The sequence below is a fragment of the Lampris incognitus genome, chromosome 4 (genome assembly GCF_029633865.1).
Source record: "Lampris incognitus isolate fLamInc1 chromosome 4, fLamInc1.hap2, whole genome shotgun sequence".
Taxonomy (NCBI): Eukaryota; Metazoa; Chordata; class Actinopteri; order Lampriformes; family Lampridae; genus Lampris; species Lampris incognitus.
The window spans coordinates 63,153,022-63,177,521 of NC_079214.1; the positions used below are offsets into that span (position 1 = coordinate 63,153,022).

The following is a 24,500-nucleotide window of genomic DNA, read 5'->3' on the forward strand; positions in this document are numbered from 1 at the left end:
TCTGATTATAAATGACCTCTAACTTATAGTTCTATGGCAACAACTCAACGCAGTAGCTCAAAATGAAACCCATGCATTAATCTATTAATTTTGGTTGATCTTTTTACCAAAGGAAAAAAAAAAGGAACATTAATTTCATAACTATCTAATAGACTGTAAGTAGAAAGTGGATTTTATCAAGACTCACATTCAAGCAGAATTACCAAACATCTGTTTTCAACTCCTCTCCTGGTTTGCCATACAACATAACTCATGGCATAGTTTGTGTCGAGATACTGCTACTGGCGTATTATTGCATCATGGTCTATAGGTCAATATTCAAATTATTATTTATCCTATTTCTATTCCATGGAAACACCTTACAACTTACTGTTAGGACCCATAAGTGGCATAAAACTAGAGCTAATTTGAACACTGCGGCATTAAGAATTGGACTGGCGGTCATTAATAAGAGTGCCTTTTTGGGTAAATCACTATCATCCCCTAGTGGCTGTTTTAAATTGGGTGCTTCGGCCCGTGGAGAATCTTTGATCCCCTGGTAAAAACCCATGACTGTACACATACACATGCCTGCAAATGCTGTGCTGCAGCCGATGTGAGGGGGCTTGGATCAAGGCCAGGTTGTTAACTTGTTATGTACTGAGATTCTGAAGTGCCGTTACAGTTTATTAATCCCTGTGGGGATATTCTTCCTTTGCAGTTGACCCATACTACCTATAACCTGGGTACCAAACCCCAGCCCCCCCCCTTTTCCCCCCAATTGTATCCAGCCAATCACCCCACTGTTCTGAGCCGTCCCGGTCGCTGCCGATCCGGGGAGGGCTGCAGACTACCACGTGCCTTCTCTGATACATGTGGAGTGCCCAGCAGCTCCTTTTCACCTGACAGTGAAGAGCTTTGCCAGGAGGATGTAGCGCATGGGAGGATCGTGCTGTTCCCCCCTTCCCCCTGAACACACGCCCCGACTGACCAGAGGAGGCGCAAGTGCAACGACCGGGACACATACCCACATCCGACTTCCCACCCACAGACACGGCCAATTGTGTCTGTAGGGACCAAGCGGGAGTTAACATGGGGATTCGAACCAGCGACTGTTGGTAGGCAACGGAATAGACCGCTACGTTACCCGGATGCCCCAACCCCCAGCTTTGAGGCCAGTGCCTTGGTCAAGGACAATGGCAGGAGCATCTCGTACCAAACAGCGGATGTCTTTGGACACGGGAAGAAAGTGGGGGAACCTGGAGGAAGAAAGTGGGGGAACCTGGAGGAAGAAAGTGGGGGAACCTGGAGGAAGAAAGTGGGGGAACCTGGAGGAAGAAAGTGGGGGAACCTGGAGGAAGAAAGTGGGGGAACCTGGAGGAAGAAAGTGGGGGAACCTGGAGGAAATCTGTGCAAACACATGGAGAAAAAGCAAACGCCACACAGGGAGGCAACAGTAACTGACTAACTAGTGCAAAGTCGTGCAACTGCCTATGAATCAGGCTTAGTTTCTGATCAAGGAAAGGCTATAGCTGTTGATGGAGACGGGTATATGGCTAAGGTTGTGTGTTTAAGAGGTGTGTATTAATTTGGTGTGTGTGTGTGTGTGTTTGTGTCTAAGACAGTCTTAAGTATGAGATGGAAAGTTGGAGAATTGTAAAATATGTAGTATTCTGAAAATAGTGCATAGGTCTGACTGTGGCCTATGGGCTTATCAGTACTGTTATAATCAAACCATCAAGTTCTACCATAAAAGTTCTACCATTAAAAAAAAAAAAAAAACGACACCCCTTATTAGTGCCGAGGAGAAATCCAAACAAAAACTGACTGACCACTTTAAAGAGTCAACATATTATTGTGTAACGTATAAAATATCCTTCATCACAACCAAACGAATCACTTGAACTGGACAGAAAATGAACCGCTGCAGAATGGTAAAACCCAGTCTGTACTCTAACCTGTCTCCCTACTCCCGTCGCCGCCGCCGCGAGAATATGAAAGATTAAAAAAACATGAACTAATCCAGCAGTTTGCAAATTCACTCCTTAATTCATTCACTTTCTATATCCAATTAATCCAATTTAGGGTCACGGGGGGCTGGAGCCTAACCCAGCAGGAAGTGGGCACAAGACAGGAAGATATTTTGGACAGGGCGCCAGGCCATGGCAGGCAGCTGGTAAATGAGCTAACCTAATGAGCTCAGGACAGACAGCTCTGAAAAACAGACATCTCCAAGTGATGACCAGCCCCTCCTCGCCGTCATCATAATGAACTCCAAACAAATCCATGAACCCCCCCCCCCTCAAGCCAGGATACAAGAGCCGTCCTGACAAAGGATGATGAGTATTTCAGATGATTCAGGATGACCCCTAATCCTACTTAATCCCCTCGCTCCCCCATCAAACCAATTTGAGTTATGACGGAGGAGCACCTTCACTCAAACTAAAACCACCCGCGCTCAGAATTTTATTTTTCTGCCGTGACAAGAGAGGGAAGGAGGACGACTGAGATCCGACACCTTCCGGATGATTAAAGTACACCTCGTCTTTACAGTGGTGCTCTCAAGTCATCCAACTCATTTCTGGAGAGGGCTGGAAACCAATACCGTCGCCCCTTTTTCTCCTTCACATGGACACAACCTTCACTGTCCTCTACAGCTACACCGCTTCTTATCCTTTTATACACAGCAAGACACACAAAGTGATGACTTTCTCTTTAAGCAGGTATCATATTGTGCGTGCGTGTGCGTGAACATGTGAACCCTGTTATGAGTTCCACAAGAGGAAAATCTCCTCCTCCCGTCTGCCTTTTACTGTAGATCAGAGGCTTGGAATGAGCACGCTGCCGACTCCACCCTGGACACCGTCTCTTCGTCCAGGCTTCCAGCCATCCACCACTGGAGGGGAATTTCAGAGCTGGCTCGGGTCTACCTTCTCTGAGCCCTCACCCACAACGACAACAGCTGCTCTAGCATCCTCCTCTTTGCTCCTTTAAAAAGGCACGGTTAATACAACAGTGGCTTCGCAGTAGCAATAAAGGGCCACCGTGTATTGGGCGGAGCTGGAACAAGTTCTTGATTTACGCCGATTGCAAAATGACAGCTTTGCCGGGGGCGGAGATTTCGGATTTTCAAAACCTGCATTCCCGCCCCACAATCCTTATTTCAGTAGTCAACCCAGGAGAGGGTGCCGCACCCTTTAGAAAGCCAATGTCCTTCCACAAAACTACCGAGGCCCCACACGTTCTTCTCACCGCACAACTCGCAATTACAAAACGGGGGAGCCAACTTCGCAACCACAACTCTACAGAATCCGAAAAGCATTTTCACCCAGCCAAAAAAATAACATGATAAATGCCACCCCAAAAGTAGAATATATACACATACATACATTGGTAATGTTTTTGACAGGGGGTGAAAACTTCACTACCGTAAAGGCATAAACACTATGCCAAGCTGACCATGCTACTGCTGGACAGGTATATATATATATATATGCAGGATCTCTCTCTCTCTCTCTCTTATTAGCATTAGTTGTGTCACTTTCGAGGTACCGTTACAAAAAGGGACGGTTGCCGTTGTTGTGATTCCTACCAGTGGCTGATGGTGGTCACAGGAGAAGAGATTTGGCTGAGTGTACCTTTAAGACCCCTCTCCTATGGTTTCCCAAGCACTTTCTTCAGCTCAGCCTCCGGCATAAAATCAAGCCCTGACCTCCGCTGCCCGGCTCCCCACGTTCCACCTTTACCATGTCTCCCAGCCTAAAGCTGTTCGATGTGCCGCCTGATCTGGCAGCTCCTCTCTCCTTGGCAGTCACTCCAAGATGAGAGAACGGATCGAGGATATGACCTCCACTGGTCAGTGACTGGCACTCAATTTATATTCCCCTTATTAACCTCGTGGATGGCAGAAGCAGGGGGAGTGGACAACACCCAAATCAAGCAGATCAAGGTCACACTAAGTCAGCTGTAGAGCGGCCTGAGAGAGATAAACTTACAGCGGTTATCCTTTATTTCTTCGATTTTGGTGGATTTGGGGACATCTAGTCACCACAATAGTTTGTTTTCCTACCACAAATCTCAAAGAGTTTCCCTCCAAACGAACGAGAACCCGAATGTGCAGAACACCTTTCACGTACAGATCACAAGTTTGGACGGTCAGAGATTTTGGTGCAACAATGGCCGTGGTTTGCTTGGTCATACACTATAACAGTTGGGGCACACTGGAAAGGTAATCCAGCTGTAGTGTGCATATTTTGGAGAGAGGAGTCTGATCAACAGCGTCATCTGAAATGGTAATACCGAGCAACATATTAAGCCATATCAAACATTTATTTTAGCCTAATTAAATGTCTCGTAAAATTTAGCTTGTATTTTAGTGCATATTGCTTGTCTTCCGCGTTTGACGTGCAAGCTCTTTCTTCTTCTTCTTTTCCTTTGGTGGCGGACGCCACTCATTTCCCTTTGCGTGGGGCCATTACATTTGACCGCAATTACACTACGCCTGAAATGGTGAACCCCACAGACACCAATGATGCCGGTGGGGAAAGGAATCAAATATGGCATTTTTGATAGAAAGAAAAAAAAAAGATTAAAAAAAAAGGCTTATATCTGTAGTGTGGGGTGAGTATGAATGTTTTTCAGTGAGTGGCATCCATATCGTGCATGCGAGTGTGTGCACCCATAACTTTGACTTTGTGCATATGTCATCACCTCCACCACACTGGACGGTACAGTCCTGCCAGCTGCTGTGTGTCCAGATGTACAGATGCTCCGGCTCTCTCTGCTCCTCGCTGCTCCTCTCCTGAGTTGTGTTCAGAGACACCGTGTACTCGTAGTGGATGCCATAGCTCTGGTCATGGAAGAGCAGCACCTGGAGAGGGTGGTTCAAAGGGAGGAAGTGCAGAAAAACGGGGCAAATGAGACATGGAACAGAGGGAGAAAGGGAAGATTAGGGGAGGGGAGGATGAGGAAGAGCGTGTTAAAGTGCTTCTTAAAACCCCTGAGATGGAAAAAGCATAGCTCCTTTGTAGAGGGTGCATCTGTGTTGCAGCTCGTGCAGCAAAAAGTTTATTTTGTGATTAGAAAGACATCGCGTCCACTTGTTAAGACCCCAGACCCAGATCTCTAATGTTTGAACTGCACTTCTCATGCAACGTCACCTGGCCACGCAAACACTGCACACCGAATAATGGCTGGTTTATGCAGATACACCTGAGATGACAGCGTAATTTCTTTAGTTTTACTTTTTAAATTAAGTTTTGTTACAACCCGGGTCTTATTTTCATAATTTTTGCCATTGTGCATATCGGTTATGATATCATTTTTCTCAGTGGTTTCATTGTGGAGACTTTGGATTTTGGACCTCTGCTCGACCTCTGATCCTCCCATGGGCTACGTCCCCCTGGCGAAACTCCTCACTGTCAGGTGAAAAGAAGCGGCTGGCGACTCCACATGTATGGGAGGAGACATGTGGTAGTCTGCAGGCCTCCCCGGATCGGCAGAGGGGGTGGAGCAGAGACCGGGACGGCTCAGAAGAGTGGGGTAATTGGCCGGATACAATTGGGGAGAAAAAAGGCAACGAAAAAAAAAGAAGGCAAATCACGTACACAGTCTAGCTCAGGGGCAACAGTTTTGTGTTGCTGTTGTTAAAAGGTCAGGTTTAAGGCTCGTCTTCAGATCCCCCTTAAGATGCCAATGCAAACCTGAACCCAGCAGACGTCCTGTGTCCAAAAAATCCTTAAAGCAAAGCAAGTGAGTTAAATATCATGACTGGTATGTATGCACAATGGCAGAAACTATAAACATAAGACTGAGATCACCAAAAAAATGGGAATACTTAAACGCAGAGGGCTATTTAAACAGTTAGCAGCCACTAGCACGTTGCTCGTTTATCCTCATAAACAGATCCATCCCATAAGTGAGGGGGGGAGGGGGGGGTCTGCAGCCTTCTTATGAAGCCCGAGTATCCGAGGACTCTAACAAGGATTTAGAAAGACAATGAAAAATATGTCAAGACGAGCACCATATCTGTTACTACTGAGCATTTCCATGATGAGAGTCCCTACCTGAGGACCAAGCCCAGGAATGCAATCAACTGTTTGTCCACATTTCTCCAGCTGTGCGCGGGATGGACTTACTTCACTTTTGTCTCGTGCGTGCATGCGGCTCACCAAACTCAAATGACTCCTTTTGCACACGCTGAGTAAACAAATCTCTTTTTTTTTGTGAAATTTTAGGTTGTCCTATATTGTCGGTAACTAAAACCAACGCACAAAACCGCACAAACACCCGAGATAATGGTTTAAAAACGAAAATGGGGGACTCTACTGCAGCAGCAGTCCACTGACACCTACACCATCCTGACATGCAAATACACACACTATACAATGTACACATGCGTGTAATGTGAACGCAACACAAAGATGAAAGCCAGGAAATGCCGCCTGCGGCCTTCTGAACCAGCAGAAGAAGAAACATATCATGTTTACTTCGGCAACAGAGGGTCGCGGTGCTGCCATGGAGCCCGGGGACACATAACACAGTGTTGGGAGTGACGGATGTTTTTACCATCAGGTGAAGGGGTGTCTTGGTGGGCCCCTTAGCAGACATCTTCTCCCATAGTCCCCTCCTCACATAACGCACAGTAGTCCCCGCCAGCTGGAACTCTCCTGGAAGCTCGATCTTCCAGTCGCTATTGATGGACCTCTTGCTTGAGTCTTTTAGGGCTGGAAGTAGGGAAAAGGGAAAAAATACTACTTGACTACCTGTATGTACAGCATGCAAACTTTGCATGTGTCTCTTGCAGCCAAAAGAATAGGAACTCGAGTGGTTGCATACTATATCCTCCTTGTAATTGCCTCAGTTATACGTCATGATAAGTCCGTAAATACCATGGCAGCAAATTTGAGAAGAGACAAGAACATAGGTAAACAGTTGGACACTGAGTCATGATAATGAGACTAACATTCAGACAAAGAAACTTATTTTCAAGCTCTGCAAACCAAAAGACAAAAAAAAAAAAAGCCCGCTGGGGTCACTGTGGTTTACTTCATCCGCCATTCCCTCCCCGAAACCACAGAAAGTGGCCCGGGCCAGGCTGTTAAAAGAGCTCTTGAAGTCGAGTTGGGTTTTCTGAAGTCAAGCCAAATGACTACCTCACCACATGTTCAGAGTTAACCTACTTTCCTCTGTGTGGCAGTGTGTAGCTGGACGACCCTATGTCAGAAAGGGAACTAGATTACAGAGCCGGGCTGGGCTTGCACACCACAGCCTTTCCTGCCTGCAGAGAAGTACCGAGAGAGAGTGTGTATGAAAGTGTATTCATGCACTGAAGTACCTGTAGAGTACTCGAGGCTCGGCGTTTTCCGGTTTTTACCGATTTTCACCGAAAAATACCCAGATTTTTAAACTGATTTTGTGTTTCCACAGATCCAAAAGTTGTTCCTGTTCATGTGAGGTTATGTTATATTTGGGTACTTTGGGCTGACACCTAGTACCGACATAATATAGCGTATTGTAACGACCACGGATGACTAGACTTGCTAGCCCTTGGCTAACGGGTCGGACCCTTTAGTTGACTGGTTAGCATACTCGCCCGTGGTGCGAGGAACTCAGGTTCGAGTCCCGGCTGCCCCCTGAATTCGCTACATTGGTGTCGGAAGTGGGATGGTGAGACCGTGAGGCCATCGGAGTAGTTTTTTCGAGTACGAGTACCTGAGGACAGTATCGGACCGATACCCGATACTGGTATCAGTCTCGTCCACTGACAACGTCATCCAGATGAGGAGGAAAACTGCTTTGACAGCCAACTGTCTGAAGAACCTGAACAGGCTACTACAGAATAACAAAAACAATATGAACTATGACTCTGAACTTATTAGTGTGACTCATTGTTGCTCGTTATCGTTAATTCCTGTATAATTTTTATATCCTCAGACTCCTTGATAAATGATCCTTCTTGCACTTAAAGGGGAATACCACGGAATTGACTAAGTCACATGTGTTGCACTTCAGTGGTGAACAGTTGAATTCATATTTCTGCATACAGTTAGTGTCACCACTGTTATTACTGCACACTGCCATAATACTGACCGAGAATCGCCAAGCTGACATGCTAAATAGTAATAATAGCAAACTGCAATAGTAAAATGCAATTTTTCTTTGTTTGGCTAGTAAAAAATCAGTCTGGCCAGTAAATCTTTTCATTTGCCAGACACCTTGGCAGGCAAGCCAGAAAGTTAATTCTGGTCCCTCTTTCTCTCTATCTTCCATTTATGTTTACCCACATAGAAATTCAAGCCTGCCTGGTCCGTTCACAGATGAGACAGGGCTTGACCTGATATGAGCAGTACAGCTGGATGACTCCTCTTTCTTTCTTTGGCTGAGTATTGTTACCAATAAGCAAGTTGCCTCATGCTGTCTGCAAAAGAACCTCAAAATATCCTCAAATACCCTGAAAATATTGCTAAGAAGAGCAGACGTGGGCAGCAAATGGACAGACCAGGGGTGATACATGTTTAAGTTTGTGTGCTTATTATACTATGTACTTACTAATATGTGCCGAAAGCAACGTAACAACAGCTGAATACCATTACTGACTAAGAAATAAAAGGTGTATGTGCACACATGTATGCTTGTCTATGGCGACATGTGAAGGGTCTTCCTGAAATCACGAATTCCAACATTATTTCTACATATGTGTTGCAGGGATAAACCTCCATTCTTGTGTGTGTCCCTGAAATGCCGCTGAAATTGTGTTGCCATGATGTCACTGGTGTCTGTGACTATGACAATGTGCCTCCTGGTTTTCGTTGTATTAGAAAATGCAAATGACAAGGCCATGATATACGGCCTGTCTGCAGTGTTGTTATTTGCATTTTCTTATTACGTTAGCATTTATTACATTGCTAGCATGCCGGGGAAGAGGAAACGAGGAAGACCAAAGAGGAGGTTTATGGATGCGGTGTGGTGGTAGTAGCTATTATATGGTTAGCATTTGTTTCCACTTAAACAATTAGCAGAAGGCGTTCTTACCCAGAAAGCTGTGGGACGGCTTGTCCTCCACTACTTTGATTCTCCTGGCCCCCACAGGGATGATGGCCGCCTCGATGTAGCCTGCACAGGAACAGCAGCAGGAGGAAGCACAGGCTGAGAAACAGCAGCGGTGTGGAGGCCGGGCTGAGCAGGCCACTGCTGGGTCTGCATCAGAGAGTCCCTACCCCAAATGAAAACACCGCTCCCTCACATGTGGTTTTGTTTTGCCACGTGACCCCCCTGATAAGAACAAAGACCATCAAATACAACAGGGGGACTTGGTTGACAGAAGTTGTCAGGGATATCCCAGAGCGGTGTATTTCAGGGGACATGTCGGGGGAGGACACATGCAGAGGGGCTGTCCAGCATTGATGACCAGTGTTCAGTGTAAGAGGGCATCGTTCTGAAATACCGCCGCTTCGTTTTACACTTGTGTTGGGACAAACCTTGCTTCCGGTTGTTGAGTGCCCCAAGTGTTTAAAGCACGGATGAACACCTCCCCCCTAAAACTTTATCGACACATTAATAAATAATGCCTGTAGTGATTTCTGCCTCTTTAGTGAGTAAATATCCATCCATCCATCCATCCATCCATTATCCAAACCGCTTGTCCTGCTCTCAGGGTGGCGGGGATGCTGAAGCCTATCCCAACAGTCATTGGGCGGCAGGCGAGGAGACACCCTGGACAGGCCGCCAGACCATCACACAGAGCCCACACACACACACACACACACATTCACACGTAGGGACAATTTAGTACGGCCAATCACCTGACCTACATGTCTTTGGACTGTGGGAGGAAACCGGAGCCCCCGGAGGAAACCCACGTGGACACGGGGAGAACATGCAAACTCCACACAGGACGAACCAGGATGACCCCCGAGGCTGGACTACCCCCGGGGATCGAACCCAGGACCTTCTTGCTGTGAGGAGAACACACTAACCACTGCACCAATATTTTCCATTGTAATGAAAGCCTGTACTCGTGGGTCCTCCTCGGTCTTTGGGACGGGGGTTTCTATGGTTTCACGTCCTGCACCGTTCAGTTTGAGAGCTGAGTAGGAAACTGAAGTCGAGCGGGTGAAAGCAGATTCAAGTCACAACCCGGAACCCCAGCCCTTCACCACACACACACACACACACACACACACACACACACAGTGCATCCGATAAACATGTTTGTGCGTGGACAAAATGAAAAACAGCTCAGTGTTTCCATTAATTGCGGCCACACTCCTCTCGTGAGAATTGGGGAAAAGCAGTTTAAGAATAAATCCGACAGAGACGGAGCGTCCGTAAAACTCGAGACGGAAATGCCCAACGACGGGGTCTCTTCAGGACGGACAAGGGCTACTGTCTCGTCCCACATGAGGGTAGACTGAACCAGAGAAACTGTTCACCAGTCGTTCAAATCAAAGTAGCAGAAGGTACAGAACAAAAGCTTGTGTGTCTGTCTGTAACCGTGTCAGGATGCGTGTCAGACACCTCACATGCTTCCCCCCTGCTTCAGTGCGTGTGTTGTGTTGCTCTCAGTAGTTGTGGTTACAAGCAAAGGTGGCTCCGCTGAACCGCTTGCTCATTTATATCCAAGACACAAACAAACCCCACCACAGACGGTGACATACTTACCGCTACACCCCTGCGGGTGAAGTAACCGCAGCGGCGATCGCCACACCATCACACCACCACAGCACACAGCTACACACTACACGGTGGAGTTGCCTATGACAGCGACCCACAGCCGAGCGTTTGGCCGACATCGAAACCGGTGCTGTTTGGAGTGTCATCCCGGTCATAGGCAGCTCGTGTCATCAGTTAGGAACACACACACACACACACACACACACACACCACCCTGGCCCGTGAGCCACCTCTCCAGTAGCTGTGCCCCCCGGCCCACCACCGCCCTGTCCCTCCACCTCTACGGTTAGACACACAGCGCCCGTACGTTTGCCTGGGTTTGCGAGCGGGGCTCTCGTCCCTTTGTTTGTATTTTCAGATGAAGATACCAGATATCTGGAGTAGCACGGCGGTTTGAACTGTAAATGTTGGAATTTTGAGCGGACACCAAAACGCGTCCCTGCGATGGGTGGGGACTCTGGAGCTCCGGTCGAGCCAGCTGGCCAGATCACACAGATCCTCGAGCGGCCGCGTTTCAACGGTGGAGAAGCACTTCCTCGCTTCTGCCTTCACCCTGCCCACTTGACAGGGACGGCAGAGACGAGGAAGCGGCTTAGCGGGATGGAATGAGTCCCTGGCACGGCTCCGGGCCCGGGTTACCGGGGAATGGGGTCAAGGAGCCGGTTATGTAACCGGCGCCGCATTCTTCTTACAGTTTGGACTGCGTCCCCCCCCGGGCAAACCCACAAACGACTGGTTCTCTCATCTGACTACAGTCAGCGCTCCAGGTGGGGCAGGAAACACGCAGGCACACACGTGTGCATGCACTCACACAGCACGCACAGCCCGACACGCACACACAAGAGCATGCATCTTACATGAGAAACACTTGGGGACAGCCCTGGGTTTAGCCATCACACAGGTAGAAACCCTCTTACACTGCCTAGCGGTGACTGGAGGACAGAGAAGGAGGGGAGGGGGAGTCATATGTCCTGTGTGCTACAGCTCACACACACACACACACACACACACACACACACACACACACACACACACACACACACACACACACACACACACACACACACACAGTGTCGTGTACATTCATTTTCGCTCCCACTCACGCAGCGATGACCTCCTCTGACTCTCGTGTCCTGTGCACAGAAACTTGCTCTGCGTTGTCTGTGCTCTTCAGCAGAAACCAGAGAGTCACCTAAATGACTGGTAAGTGTTTCCCTACTTGTGAGAATCCTCCCTTTCTACGGACAACACACTCGGCTTAAGAGCCAAGTCCTGGTTTTCTACCCAGGCAGAAGATGACGATATTCAGAGACAATATTGATAGAAGAAATTCCAACGGCTCGGTGATTGTGTGTTTGTGTGTGGCTGAAGGCCCGGCATCGACAGTCCCCCCCGGTAGAAGATCCGCCCCTTTGTCTCTTACCAAATGTGGGCGGGATCAGTTCTCGTTGGCTTTGTCCTCGCGACCGATATTTGCCACAGCATGAGCAACTGTGCCGGTTTCACTCTCGCTGAATGGTCAAAACATGTCAGCAGATGAAGGAGACAAACCAACCCTGGGAGCAGGGTCGGTGACCACCTGCAAGACCGGGTCAGTACGGAGAGAGAGGAGGAGGCATGTGGTAGTCCGAAGCCCTGCCCGGATCCGCAGAGAGGGTGGAGCAGCGACCGGAGCAGCGTGTGGGGTAACTGGCCGCATGCAGTTGGTGAGAAAAATTAAGGGATGATTTTAAAAAACATCTGCTTCTTATATAACGTTATATCTCTACACAAGGACAAGCCGCTGACAAAATGCGAGAAATTGAAAGCCTCCCATCGCTTGTGTCCAGGACACAGCTACTCAGCGTCCATTAATCACTGTCGCTTCATATTCCCGATGATCAAATATATACCGCGCTCGCCAAATTGGAAAAAGCTGCGACAGGACGGGATCAGCCCCCGGTCGTGTGTTTTTCATGTCAGCGTGTGGTTAGTATGTGCGTACTCTTTGATGGCTCTGCTCACGGCCGTAAAAAAAATGGGAGGCCTGACATACTCCCTCAACATCAATGGACGCCCCGGCCTGCTGACGCAGCACCCGTTTGCAGGGACGGAAAGCAGGGGAGGGGATGTCAGCTGTGCGGCCCCGGCTCCGCAAATCACTGTTCAAAAGCGAGGCCTGGTGATAAAAGCCATATATCCGTGATAAAACACTGGATGCTCTTCGCTATTCCCGAGCTCAGCACATTCGAAGCGTTTCTTGGCGTCCTCCGCGCGCTCTGGCGGGGCCGTCCCGTTTGATGGGAACTTCAAAACTGGGGCTCGGCGGTACGCATCCTCTCGGTTTAACGGTGGAGAGTCCTCAGATCGCTTGAATACCATTCTAATGGTTCCCATTAACTTCCCTCAGCTTTATGTAACTCAATAGTTCATGTATTACTCCCTATATCTGCTCCTCGTTAGCGCACAGATGTCTTGGTTAATGCCAAGACGTATAGGGGCGCTAGACTTAATATAAAGCTAGTTTCTGGTGTTCGGGGAGAAGTATGTGCGCTTTGGTTTGTGTGCAAGTTCAGAATTGGCACAGTGTTGTGTGAAGGTATCGAGCGGCTTAACGGAGATGTGCATATGTGCATCTTGCAGGAGGAGATCGCCGCACGTTACTCCTGCAGACTTGGGTGCACATGCAAAGAAAATTATCTGAGCACTCGTGTCAATCAGGCTCCTAATGTGCCCCCGTAAATTTTAGATGACAGCACCAAACAAATGACTCAGATGCATGTACACGCAAAAGCATACACACACACACACACACACACACACACACACACACACACACACACACAGACTCACCCATGCCTCTGGTGTGGTTGAAGTCTCCCTTCACTATCTTGCAGGATCGTCCGTCTCCGTTGCACACACCGCAGCGGTCTTCCTTGGCTGAAGAGCCGATGATGCCATCGCAGCCAATTTTCTGCCCGTGGGAAATAAGCAAGGCCAAAGCACATTGTTGAGTAGTCTTTGTGGAAAGCAATGGGATTTTTCCGAGCAAGTGTTTTTGGGGTTTGTGTGTTTTTTTTCTTTCAGGCAAACCATGGCATAACGATTTTAAGCTCACTTTGAGCACAGAATGCTTTATAGAAACGAGCAGGAGCTGGAAACTCGGGTCTGAGAGCACCAGTCCTCCTCCAGATACAGATTTCTGCTTGAGTGAGAGAGAGCGGCAGCACTGTGCTGGGTTAACCTCTATTCTAGCAGTGGTTGGGGGTGGGCTTCAACACTGATGGACTCATCTTCATACTGTTGACTGGCTGATTTCACCTATCTGCCATGTAATAGCAAATATTGTAAGCACAGAGCAACTCTATATTTCGTGGTGTTTACAGTGTCAATCTCTGTAATGATGAACCACAATGGGCGGCGGGCAGCGAGACACCCGGGACAGGCCGCCCGTCCCTCACAGGGCCCACACATACACATACACACACGCCTAGGGACAATTTAGCACGGCCGATTCACCCGATCTACATGTCTTCGGAGCGTGGCAGGAAACCCATGCAGAATCCGGGAGAACACGCAAACCCCACACAAAGGACGACCCCCAAGGTTGGACCACCCCTGGGGCTCGAACCCAGGACCTTCTCGCCGTGAGGCGACCGCGCTAACCACTGTGCCGCCTAAGTTACTTAACCAGATAATATTTCAGATTGTTGTCTGACATGAAGTGTGAGTAGTTGAATGTGAAAAGATGAGCAATGGAGGGGTGGGGGGGGGGTATACACTATTTGTCGTATTCTTGTTGTGAAAAATTAATAAATCATTTGCCCGTGAATATTTGGACTTTTTCAATCAAACCAAAAAGTAGGTCTTACATTTGAATGACCTTTTCTAAAATTATATATTTGGGGGAAAAAAAGGGAGACAAAAAAAAACTGGCAAATAAAACATGACCAGCAAGTAGTAAGAGACAAAGTAAGCCCACCAACACAATAACTCCACACGTGTTAAAGCTAGCTGTGCTAATGTGGAAGTGCCTTTACAAGGCAGCCAGGCACCTGTCACTCTTGTTGCCGGGGTGCAGGAGGTGCATGTGACCGATGTGACCAATCAGAAGTATGAAGACAGCCCCCCCCCCACATGTCTAGGCCCCTTCCCACCAAACTGACGACAGAACTAACGCTACGTTTGGAAAGAAACCTGCCCGCAAAGCCAACGCCAGAGCTGCTCAGAGCAGAATTTGAATTTTAGCCTCCAGCTTCTGGGCAAGCACGGAAATTCTTCGCTCCATGAAGTTCGCTCGCCTGACAGTTCCCAACAGTCACGATGAGATTTATGCCGCCGCTTTGATGTCACGCAAAACATCAAGGGAATTTAAAAAAAAAGGGTCGTTAACAGTCCGGACACCTTCCCTTTTGCGAGAAATTCATTAACTGCACATGTCCGGTACAGACCTCACATGCAACTGTGAACGTCTGTGTGTGTGTAAGCTGCGTGTCTGTTGCTGGACCCCCTCCAATTAAGAGACATGATCTGCATGGGGATCATTTACACAACCTTGGGAAACCGCTGCCCGTCTCCATGGTGAAGCTAGCACATTGTCCACGGCGGGGACCCGCTCGAGGAGCGGCGATGCCTGCAGACAGCCACGGCAGGAACACCGAGTGGGTTTCCAGTTTCCATGAGGATAAACTGCACGCTGTGTTTATAGACCCCCCCCTAATCTCTTCCAGAAATGTACCGCTGAGCTGAATTAGCTGGCCTCCAACAACACAAAACCAATTACTGTGGCCCATTAACACACTCCCACAACGCTAACACAAACACCAACAGACATAAGTGAACACGTGTACAAATGTGCACACTCGACAAATAGGCATATGCAATGTATTAAGAGAGACGAGAAGAAGAAGAAAAAAAACACAACATTCCGTATATACGCACAAAGTATGCGGTTATATCATCGGCGAAGAGGCAGAGGAGTGCGAGTACGTGTCGCTTTAAACCTGAAATCCCCGGTGCAGTTAAACTCTGAACTACAAGTCAGAGGCAGGACTGTTGCCGATTCAAACTGAAAATAATGTGTGCAAATAGACACACACACACACACACACACACACCCCGCATGCAGAGCGAGAGGTTGTGCTGATTCAGAGGGCATGCAGCACCATGTGTGGTATTGGGGGGGGGGGGCCTCCTCCTCTGCACCAGTCAGTTCACAACCGTCTTGCAGGGTCATTCTCAGACCAGATGAAGTGTATTTTCACTGCTTCACTGATTATATCCCCCCCCTCCGCCCCCCTCCCCCCCCCATCTGCCCTACTCTCTTCCTTTTCCTTCCCCCTCTTCTCCGCCCTGCTCTCTTGCCTTCCGAGCTTTTTCCCGCAGCATTCCAAGAGTTTTGCACGCGTCTCAGAACAAAACATTCACACCGGCTCCTTCTGTGTCCCACACACCCCCACCTCCCTCTCCTGTCAACCTCAGCAGACCCCCATGTTACACCTCTCTTTCTCCGCCTCCCGCTCAGGTGAGGGAGATCATCTTTCAGGCCTCACTGTTTTGGTGGAGCCGGGCAGACAAGTGTTGTAGATGTTTCAGACCTGCAAACTCTCTAGAGTAGTGAAAAAGGTGGCAAGATAGGGAATGAAAATCAGGTGGGGGGGGGGGCGTCCGGGGGGCTTTCTCCTCTGGAAGAACATTTCAGCGACTTCAACACGCGAAGGAAAGCCTTCCGGAGCGTTTTGAGACTAGAATACGAGACGACATCTGGTTGTGATACGCACGTTTTATTGAGTTTCGATTATTTTAACGACCGTGTCTTAACTACGGGCGACAGAGGGGAAGACGAGGGAGCTCACACATCGTGCTTGTCACTCTTTTTATTTTTCCCAACGCGCGCACAACTGACGCCTCGGGCTATGCGTGTGTGAGGGCAATTTATATATGGCGTTTGCAGGGGCGTTGCCTACCAACATGGGGATCCCTGGGTCGAATCCCCGTGTTGCCTCCGGCTTGGTCAGGCACCCCCACAGACACAATTGGCAGTGGGAAGCCGGTCTGCGGGTGGGAAGCCGGACGTGTGTAGCGCCTCCTCTGGTCGATTGGGGCACCTGTTCGGGGGGGGAGGGGGAACTGGGGGGAATAGCGTGATCCTCCCATGTGCTACACCCCCTGGCGAAACCCCTCACTGTCAGGTGAAAAGAAGCAGCTGGCGACTCCACATGTATGGGAGGAGGCATGTGGTAGTCTGCAGCCCTCCCCGGATCGGCAGAGGGGGTGCAACAGTGACCGGGGCAGCTCGGAAGAGTGGGGTAATTGGCCAGGTACAATTGGGGAGAAAAGGGGGTGAGAAAAAAAATCCCATAAGCAATGCGTATGGCATGAAACGGGCTTGTACCGTCTCATGAAGAATTTACTTGACTCACTGGATTATTTTGCTCCTTATTTGTTGAGCACTTTCTGTTGAGTGTTTCTTTTAACAAAGTTTTATATATATATATATATATATATATATATATATATATATATATGGATATATATGTTTGCTTACTTTTAATCTTTGACCATGTATGATCTATACCATGTTCAGCTTTAGTCGATATTGCTTAGATCACTGTTTCTCAACCGGGGGTCCGCGGACCCCTAGTGGGCCGTGGTGTAATTGCAAGGGGTCCGTGAAAATAAAATATCTTTAAAAAAAAGATCCTATGACATTTATAGAAATAGGGTTATTTTACTCAAATGTGACTGAGACCTTTATCTACCTAAACTATAAAGGGTAACAGGACCTTTTTCTCTAATTACATCTGTTTCACAAGTGTCATTTATTGTATTTTAATAAGAGATCTCGCTCCCGTTTGCATTGTTAAAAGTTACTGCATAACAATTCTGTTGTTACATATATCTGAAAGTTACTGAATACATATTCTGTTTTGTTACATATATCTGAAAGTTACTGAATACATATTCTGTGTTGTTAACTATATCTGAAAGTTACTGAATACATATTCTGTTTTGTTACATATATCTGAAAGTTACTGAATACATATTCTGTTTTGTTACATATATCTGAAAGTTACTGAATACATATTCTGTTTTGTTACATATATCTGAAAGTTACTGAATACATATTCTGTTTTGTTACATATATCTGAAAGTTACTGAATACATATTCTGTCTTGTTACATATATCTGAAAGTTACTGCATAAGAATTCTGTTTTGTTAACTATATCTAAGTTACAACTGAAAGCTCTTATTTTTGCCCCAAAGAGTGAATAAATGCTATAATGCAATTTAAAATGCAGTTTCTACTGTTTCTATCAAATTGCAACCCCCCTCCCCCAAGATCAGGTGGAGGGGTCCTCAGGGTAGATCAAAAATACGCAGGGGGTCCAGGACCCCAGGAAGGTGGAGAACCACTGGCTTAGATAGATGCTTAAAGCTCCTGTGTAACAGAACAAAGGTGGTGTTATAAAGTGTCCAAGCATCACAAGAGTAACACTGCACGTTAATTTTTGGCATGAAACTAAAAGCTTATCTCAAGTCTTGGTAGCCATTCGGTCGAGGGTGTCTTCAAGCAGGCGTCACGTAGCGGATGTGATCAAAGTTCCGATTGCCCCACAGAAATGCCACAGAAATTACCAAAACTACACCACTGATTGGACAATCCAATAAGGTTGACGCTAGTCTGGATCGGCGAGAGGGACAGTCTCATAGCAAAGGCAGATAACGCTCAATCGCAGTCGTTCTCTCTTAACTCACTCGACCCCCCCTTTAAAAACTCACGTGAATGACCTGGCCGACACCAAAAATGGTGATTGTTGCCAAAAGGCGATGATTTTGCAGGTATGACGTTTAAGAAAGTCATAGAGACATATTTATTTAAAAAGACAGGCAGGGGCCAGACAACAGACAGATGCTGTACATCTACATTTAAGAAATTGGCTGCAAGCCTTTACCCATAGTGCCTTGTGCAAAGAGACCAGCAGGACAGCCAGACCAACAGACATGATGGCGCATGGCAAAACTAACGGGGGTGGTTAAAAATGGCGGAAGCGACTGGGGTGGAACTTGAATCTCCATATTATCTCCGGCCTGGTCGGGCGTCCCTACAGACATAACTGGCCGTGTCTGCAAGTGGGAAGCCGGATGTGGGTATGTGTCCTGGTCGCTGCACTAGCGCCTCCTCTGGTCAGTCAGGGGGCCTGTTCGGGTGGGGGAGGGGGAACTGGGGGGAATAGCGTGATCCTCCCACATGCTACGTCCCCCTGGTGAAACTCCTCGATATCGGGTGAAAAGAAGCGGCTGACGGCTCCACATGTATGGGAGGAGGCATGTGGTAGTCTGCAGCCCTCCCCTCCCCGGATCAGCAGAGGGGGGTGGAGCAGCTACCGGGACGGCTCGGGAGAGAGGGGTAATTGGCTGGGTGCAACTGGGGAGAAACAGGGGGGGGGGAAATCCATAAATAAATAAATAAATAAAAGAATTATAATGCTGTACAAACAAACACACACACACACACACACACACACACACAACTCTCTTTAGTACGCGACACAAGAGCCGTTTGACAAATGTATGAAAGGGGCATTCTGTGAGCACATGTGTGTAATAATAATTGCATCACGTTAAAACTTTTCTCAGTCTTCTCCTTGGCCAGGAGGACGGTGAATTCCTCCCAAAAAGTGCTGCCATCTAAAATTTGCACATAAACACAAAGTTAGACACCAAACTCAAATAAACTCGAGAGCCCTCCCTAGGGGAGCCGGGCCATGGACGCCCTCCAATGTCCCAGAGCTATTCTGAGCCAGTGATGACCGCTGCTGAACGTGATACTCGAGGAGTGGGAAGGAAAAACCTCCTCTTAACATGACGCTGTATGAGCCCTGGAAGGCTCTCGAGACTGATAATCATACGTTCGCCTCTTCGTCACTAATTAGGGGCTGACTTAGGCGTGAGGTCTCCAGTGAGTTAGGCCATAGGCAATATACATGGGGATAAATCCCTGCCCCTCTAGTCACAGTGTAGTCACTATTCCTGTCACTGTTCAGACACACAATCCCACAAGCAGCCATTCACGTCACCGACTTGTCGAAGTAATTTATTCAGCCAGTAAGTCAGTCGGTCAGTAAAGCAGTCGGTCAGTCGGCGCATCTGTCAGTCAGGCTGCCGTTAAGGTGAAGGAGTGTGGTATTATTACCACCGGGCTGTTGACCGGTAGGCCGATGACTGAGGTCACGTTCGGGTTTCCACTCGGCCTTCCTGTGCCGGCCTTCCCACTGGAAACCCCATTAGCAGTTCTCCCCTTACCCCACAGCCTGCAGCAGCCATTCGCCCACACTAACGCTAAAACGACAAGGATTTCGTCATGTCCACTCTTCACTTTTCCATATTCAGTCATGCACACACACACACCCTTCCTCTCGTCTTGTAATCCTCCTCTCCTCCTTTCCTCTTTCTCCCCCTTTTCATCCTCGGGCCCACAAGCACACATATAGTTGATGGTCACAAGCAGGAAGCCCTGCTCTGACCTTGCTTAGCTCAACAGCCAATTATAAGCCAAGCCAGTCCAGACCTGCCAAGTCCCCCTGCTCGCTGAATAGGCAGTTTGGAAGAAATTGTGTGTGTGTGTGTGTGTGTGTGTGTGTGTGTGTGTGTGTGTTGGAGGTGGGATGGGGGCTGGGGCTGTTAAAGGAGACCGATACTAACGAAGCAAGAAAGACAGAAAAAAAAACACGAGGGCACAGGATAAAAGAGGTGGAAATGGAGAGATAGAGGAGAAGAGATTCGGGGATCAACCACCCGAGTAGGCACCTTTGTGTGTCTGCTTTTGTTGTGCGTTTGTACCTGACACCTGCCGTTGACACACAGATCACTCTCATAGGGTCCACAGGGTGTTCCATCCATCACCCTGTCGGCCACCAGGACAGGGATATCTCGCCCCACGGGGCTGCAAAACAAAGCACATGGCTTCTCTGCAGGTACACACAGACACACACAGACACACACAGACACACACACACACACACACACACACACACACACACACACACACACACACACACGGAGGAAAAGTTTAGCGATGTTAGCTAAATATCAATATTGGGCCTTTATTTTTTTTTAAACATGGCTGTATGTTCACTTTTTTGCACATAGCACCAGTGCTAAAGAGGTTGATAGTCCCCCCCCCCTTTTCTCCCCAATTGTATCTGGCCAATTACCCCACTCACCCAAGTCATCCCGGTGGAGCCATCCTGGTCGCTGCTCCACCCCCTCTGCTGATCCGGGGAGGGCGGCAGACTACCACATGCCTCCTCCCATACATGTGGAGTCGTCAGCCGCTTCTTTTCACCGGACAGTGAGGAGTTTCGCCAGGGGGGACGTAGCGTGTGGGAGGATCACGCTATTCCCCCACCTGAACAGGCGCCCCCAACCGACCAGAGCAAGTATAAAACGTCTTTAACCATCTCTAAAAACAATAAGTGGCACAGTTCATCACTTAAACAGGTACGACGTGGCTGGCAAAGGAGAGTCCTGTTGCACACAGGGTAAACGCAATCCAAATCTTGACGAGAAACACTTTCAGACAAACATTTTGTGTATCTGCCCATAATGGTAAACTGCAGGGACATACCTGTACACAAAACATCGACATCACACTTCAGATGAGCAGCGCTGAGCTCAGTAAGTATGACGTGTGTGTGTGTATGTGCGTGTCGTAGATCTAGCATGTCTGCTGACCACTCCGTCCTGTTCGGCCTTCTGGTCCTCCGCCCGGGCCACACCAGGCACAGACGCAGCACGACACGTCTGCAGCGGCCCATCGTGTCCGTTATAATCGACTGAAGCCGCTATGCAGAGCACGGGAGCCGTGTGGGCATCACGCGGCTGATCTGGATCTCTCAAATCAGATCTTTAAGACAGACCGCCTGTGATCGGATTTGTGTGTCCAGACACCACCAACCTATCTTGCACGGGTTGCTCTGGTAATGATGTGGGCGTGAGTAACTACGTAGGCTGGTGACGCGGTTTACCAACTTGGGGAGCATGAAAACTGGAGTCGCGGTGCAAAACTCCTCCGTCGCACCACACAAACTCACCGATGGAGGAGGCTGGTACGCACTGTGACGTTCCGCGGTGTGGTCATGGCGGGCACGCCGTATTCGACATCATCGTTGTGTGTCGTATTGTGAGTGACGCAAAAGGCAGTCTGAAATCTGGTTTGGCCTTCCAGAGCATGGTGGCAGCAAGCTAAGTAGGACACTTCAGACATCCCTCTCCCCCAGCAATGCCCTCCAGCTCCTCCTGGAGGATCCCAAGGCGTTCCCAGGCCAGATTGGACATGTAGTCCCTCCAGCGAGTTCTGGGTCTACCCCAGGTCTCCTCCCAGTTGGCCGTGCCCGGTAAACTTCCAAAGGTAGGCACCCAGGAGGCGTCCTAATCAGATGCCTGAACCATCTCAACAGGCTCCTTTCGCATCCTAATCAGAGGCCTGAACCATCTCAACAGGCTCCTTTCGATGTGAAGGGGCAGCGGCTCTACTCCAGAGGACTCTAGAAGACTCTGGAGGGAGCTTGGAGTAGATCCAATTTGCAAAAATCGAACTCCATGTGTTTTTTGGGGTTTTTTTGCCGTCCAGATTTTCTAAAATCAATCTGAATACAATGTGGATATGCACAAAAAAGGGATTTGGGCTGGCAGTCTGAACAAGGCCTAATGGACGCGCAGACATGTCATGCCGTGTCTGTGGCCTGGGTGTTGTTAGAAGAAGACATCCATTTGGGTGCTACCTGGGGAGTGTTGAAGTCCTCCAGTGGGGCCGCCTTCTGTGCTGATACAGATGGAGACTTCAGCAGAGGAGACATGAAGGCTGCTGTGGGTAGTGTTCTCAATGCGATTTTTTTATACCTTTATTAGATAGTGATGTGAAATGGGGGAGAGATAGAGGGGTATGACTTGCAGCAAGGTCACCGGCTGGATTCGAACCGGCGATGTTGTGACTGTGTGGTCATGCGGTACGTGCTGTAACCATTCGGCTATGGAGGCTTGACTGCCCAATATATGTCTGGCTCTGCTACTCCCCCCCTTCTGGCGCCAAACCAATGTCTACTACACCAGTATAACACACTACCCATCCATCCATCCATCATCTGAACCGCTTCTCCTGCTCTCAGGGTGGCGAGGACGCTGGAGCCTACTATCCCAGCAGTCCCTGGGCGGCAGGCGGGGGGGGGGGGACACCACACACATTCACACCTAGGGACAATTTAATATGGCCACTTCACCTGACCTACATGTCTTTGGACTGTGGGAGGAAACCGGAGCACCCGGAGGAAACCCATGCAGACACGGGGAGAACATGCAAACTCCACACAGAGGATGACCCCGGACGACCCCCAAGGCCAAGGTTGGACTACCGCGGGGGTCGAACCCGGAACCTTTTTGCTTTTGGTTTCAGGCTGCGCCCCAGCCAAAACAACACACAAAAGACAAAGCAAGAGTGACAAAAAGAAACCAACTAGTCTGTGGAAGCACAAAGCAGAAACACAACATAAATGAACTCCTTAACCAACATATACGGAGAAGAAACGAGGACAAAAGGAATACACCTCAATCTTTACCACGTCTTACTACTTGGGCAAAATCCTAAAAACGACTGGAACCAATATGAATCAAACACGGTGAAGCACAGCAAGACTGTGTGGCGTCAGAAAAGGGAAAGGATGCTCCTGCTGTCCGGAGGAACGATGACCGCCGTCCTCCTCATGGGACGGAGGGTAAGAATGGCGCTGTGTTTTTGGGGCCAACCCGTGTCAATAGGCGTATAGACAGCTGCCAGGCGTGTGTCAAGGACCCAAATGCCGGAGCACTCAGACAAAAGACACATCAAAAAGTCTAGAAAAATACGCCACAATTACAGCCAAGGGTCGTAGCCCGCACCGACGCTGCTGGGAAGTATACGTCGAAAACTCGCCAAGAAAGCCAAACTCCGGTCTAATCTGATTCCAAAGTAAGCAGGGGAGTGAAGGGAGGAGTAGGAAGAGGAAAGGAGGGGAGGGCAGGGACATTTTCACTACTTTTACACAAAGATGTTCACATTCTGATGGAAAATAAACGTCTCTTTTTATGAATTAAAAAAAACAAAACAAAAAAACCCCACACACACACACAAGACCATTTGGCAAACAAATGGCAAAATGTGAACTGCTGCGAGTAAAATGGGGAATAAAGTGGATGAAAGAGAGATTAGGGGCTATAATGTTTAGATGAGCCACCTCCTTTTATGTTCTGGGTTGGTCAGCTTAGGGTTGACGCAAGTGGTCGGATGGACCGTGGAGTAAAATAAAAAGGTGTCTGGCACGACAGGCAATGTTGTGTTTTGGTAGGAAGTGAAAGATGAAAGCGGGAGGAAGCCTCTTAAGGCCAACGTCAATTGTAAGTGTGCCGGAGTTGATACAGAGCCATTCTCTCTGGAGGTGCGATGCAGGCGGACCGCTCTACCCTGCTCTTTCTTCACCAGCACATATGTGTGGAGTATCCAAACACACTCATGAATGTTATCTGGAAATGAAATCTATCCTATCTCTTTAGAAGCAAACTATCCCTTTTGGAGCAAATGACTGGACCGTTTCCCCTCTGCAGAGGTCTCTGCACCCTTCTGCAGAGGTCTCTGCAACGCGGCTTTGGTTTCTGCCTCATCAGCTCCGCCTCGGCATACAATACATGGAGGACATTTACGCCGCATTTTCGATTCATTACGACCCTATTTATCCCCAGTGGCATCCCGTATGCTGTGTTTTGACAAGCGAGCTTTCCATTTCTTTGGACAGTGACCTGCTGGGGCCAGCAGCGTCGCCCTCTTCAGGTCTGA

At 48.5% G+C, this 24,500-nt stretch overlaps 1 protein-coding gene across 1 annotated transcript in view; it reads right to left on the reverse strand.

Annotated features, from left to right (window-relative positions):
- Window positions 1-24,500, reverse strand: part of adamts17 (ADAM metallopeptidase with thrombospondin type 1 motif, 17) — a 124,656-nt gene that overhangs the window by 19,752 nt on the left and 80,404 nt on the right. The window contains exons 14-19 of the mRNA XM_056279402.1: window positions 20,477-20,604; window positions 13,486-13,606; window positions 11,511-11,585; window positions 9,013-9,093; window positions 6,547-6,704; window positions 4,690-4,849 (exon numbers count right to left, since the gene is read on the reverse strand). Of these exons, the coding sequence (XP_056135377.1) occupies window positions 4,690-4,849; window positions 6,547-6,704; window positions 9,013-9,093; window positions 11,511-11,585; window positions 13,486-13,606; window positions 20,477-20,604 (723 nt within the window). The remainder of the gene's footprint in view (window positions 1-4,689; window positions 4,850-6,546; window positions 6,705-9,012; window positions 9,094-11,510; window positions 11,586-13,485; window positions 13,607-20,476; window positions 20,605-24,500) is intronic.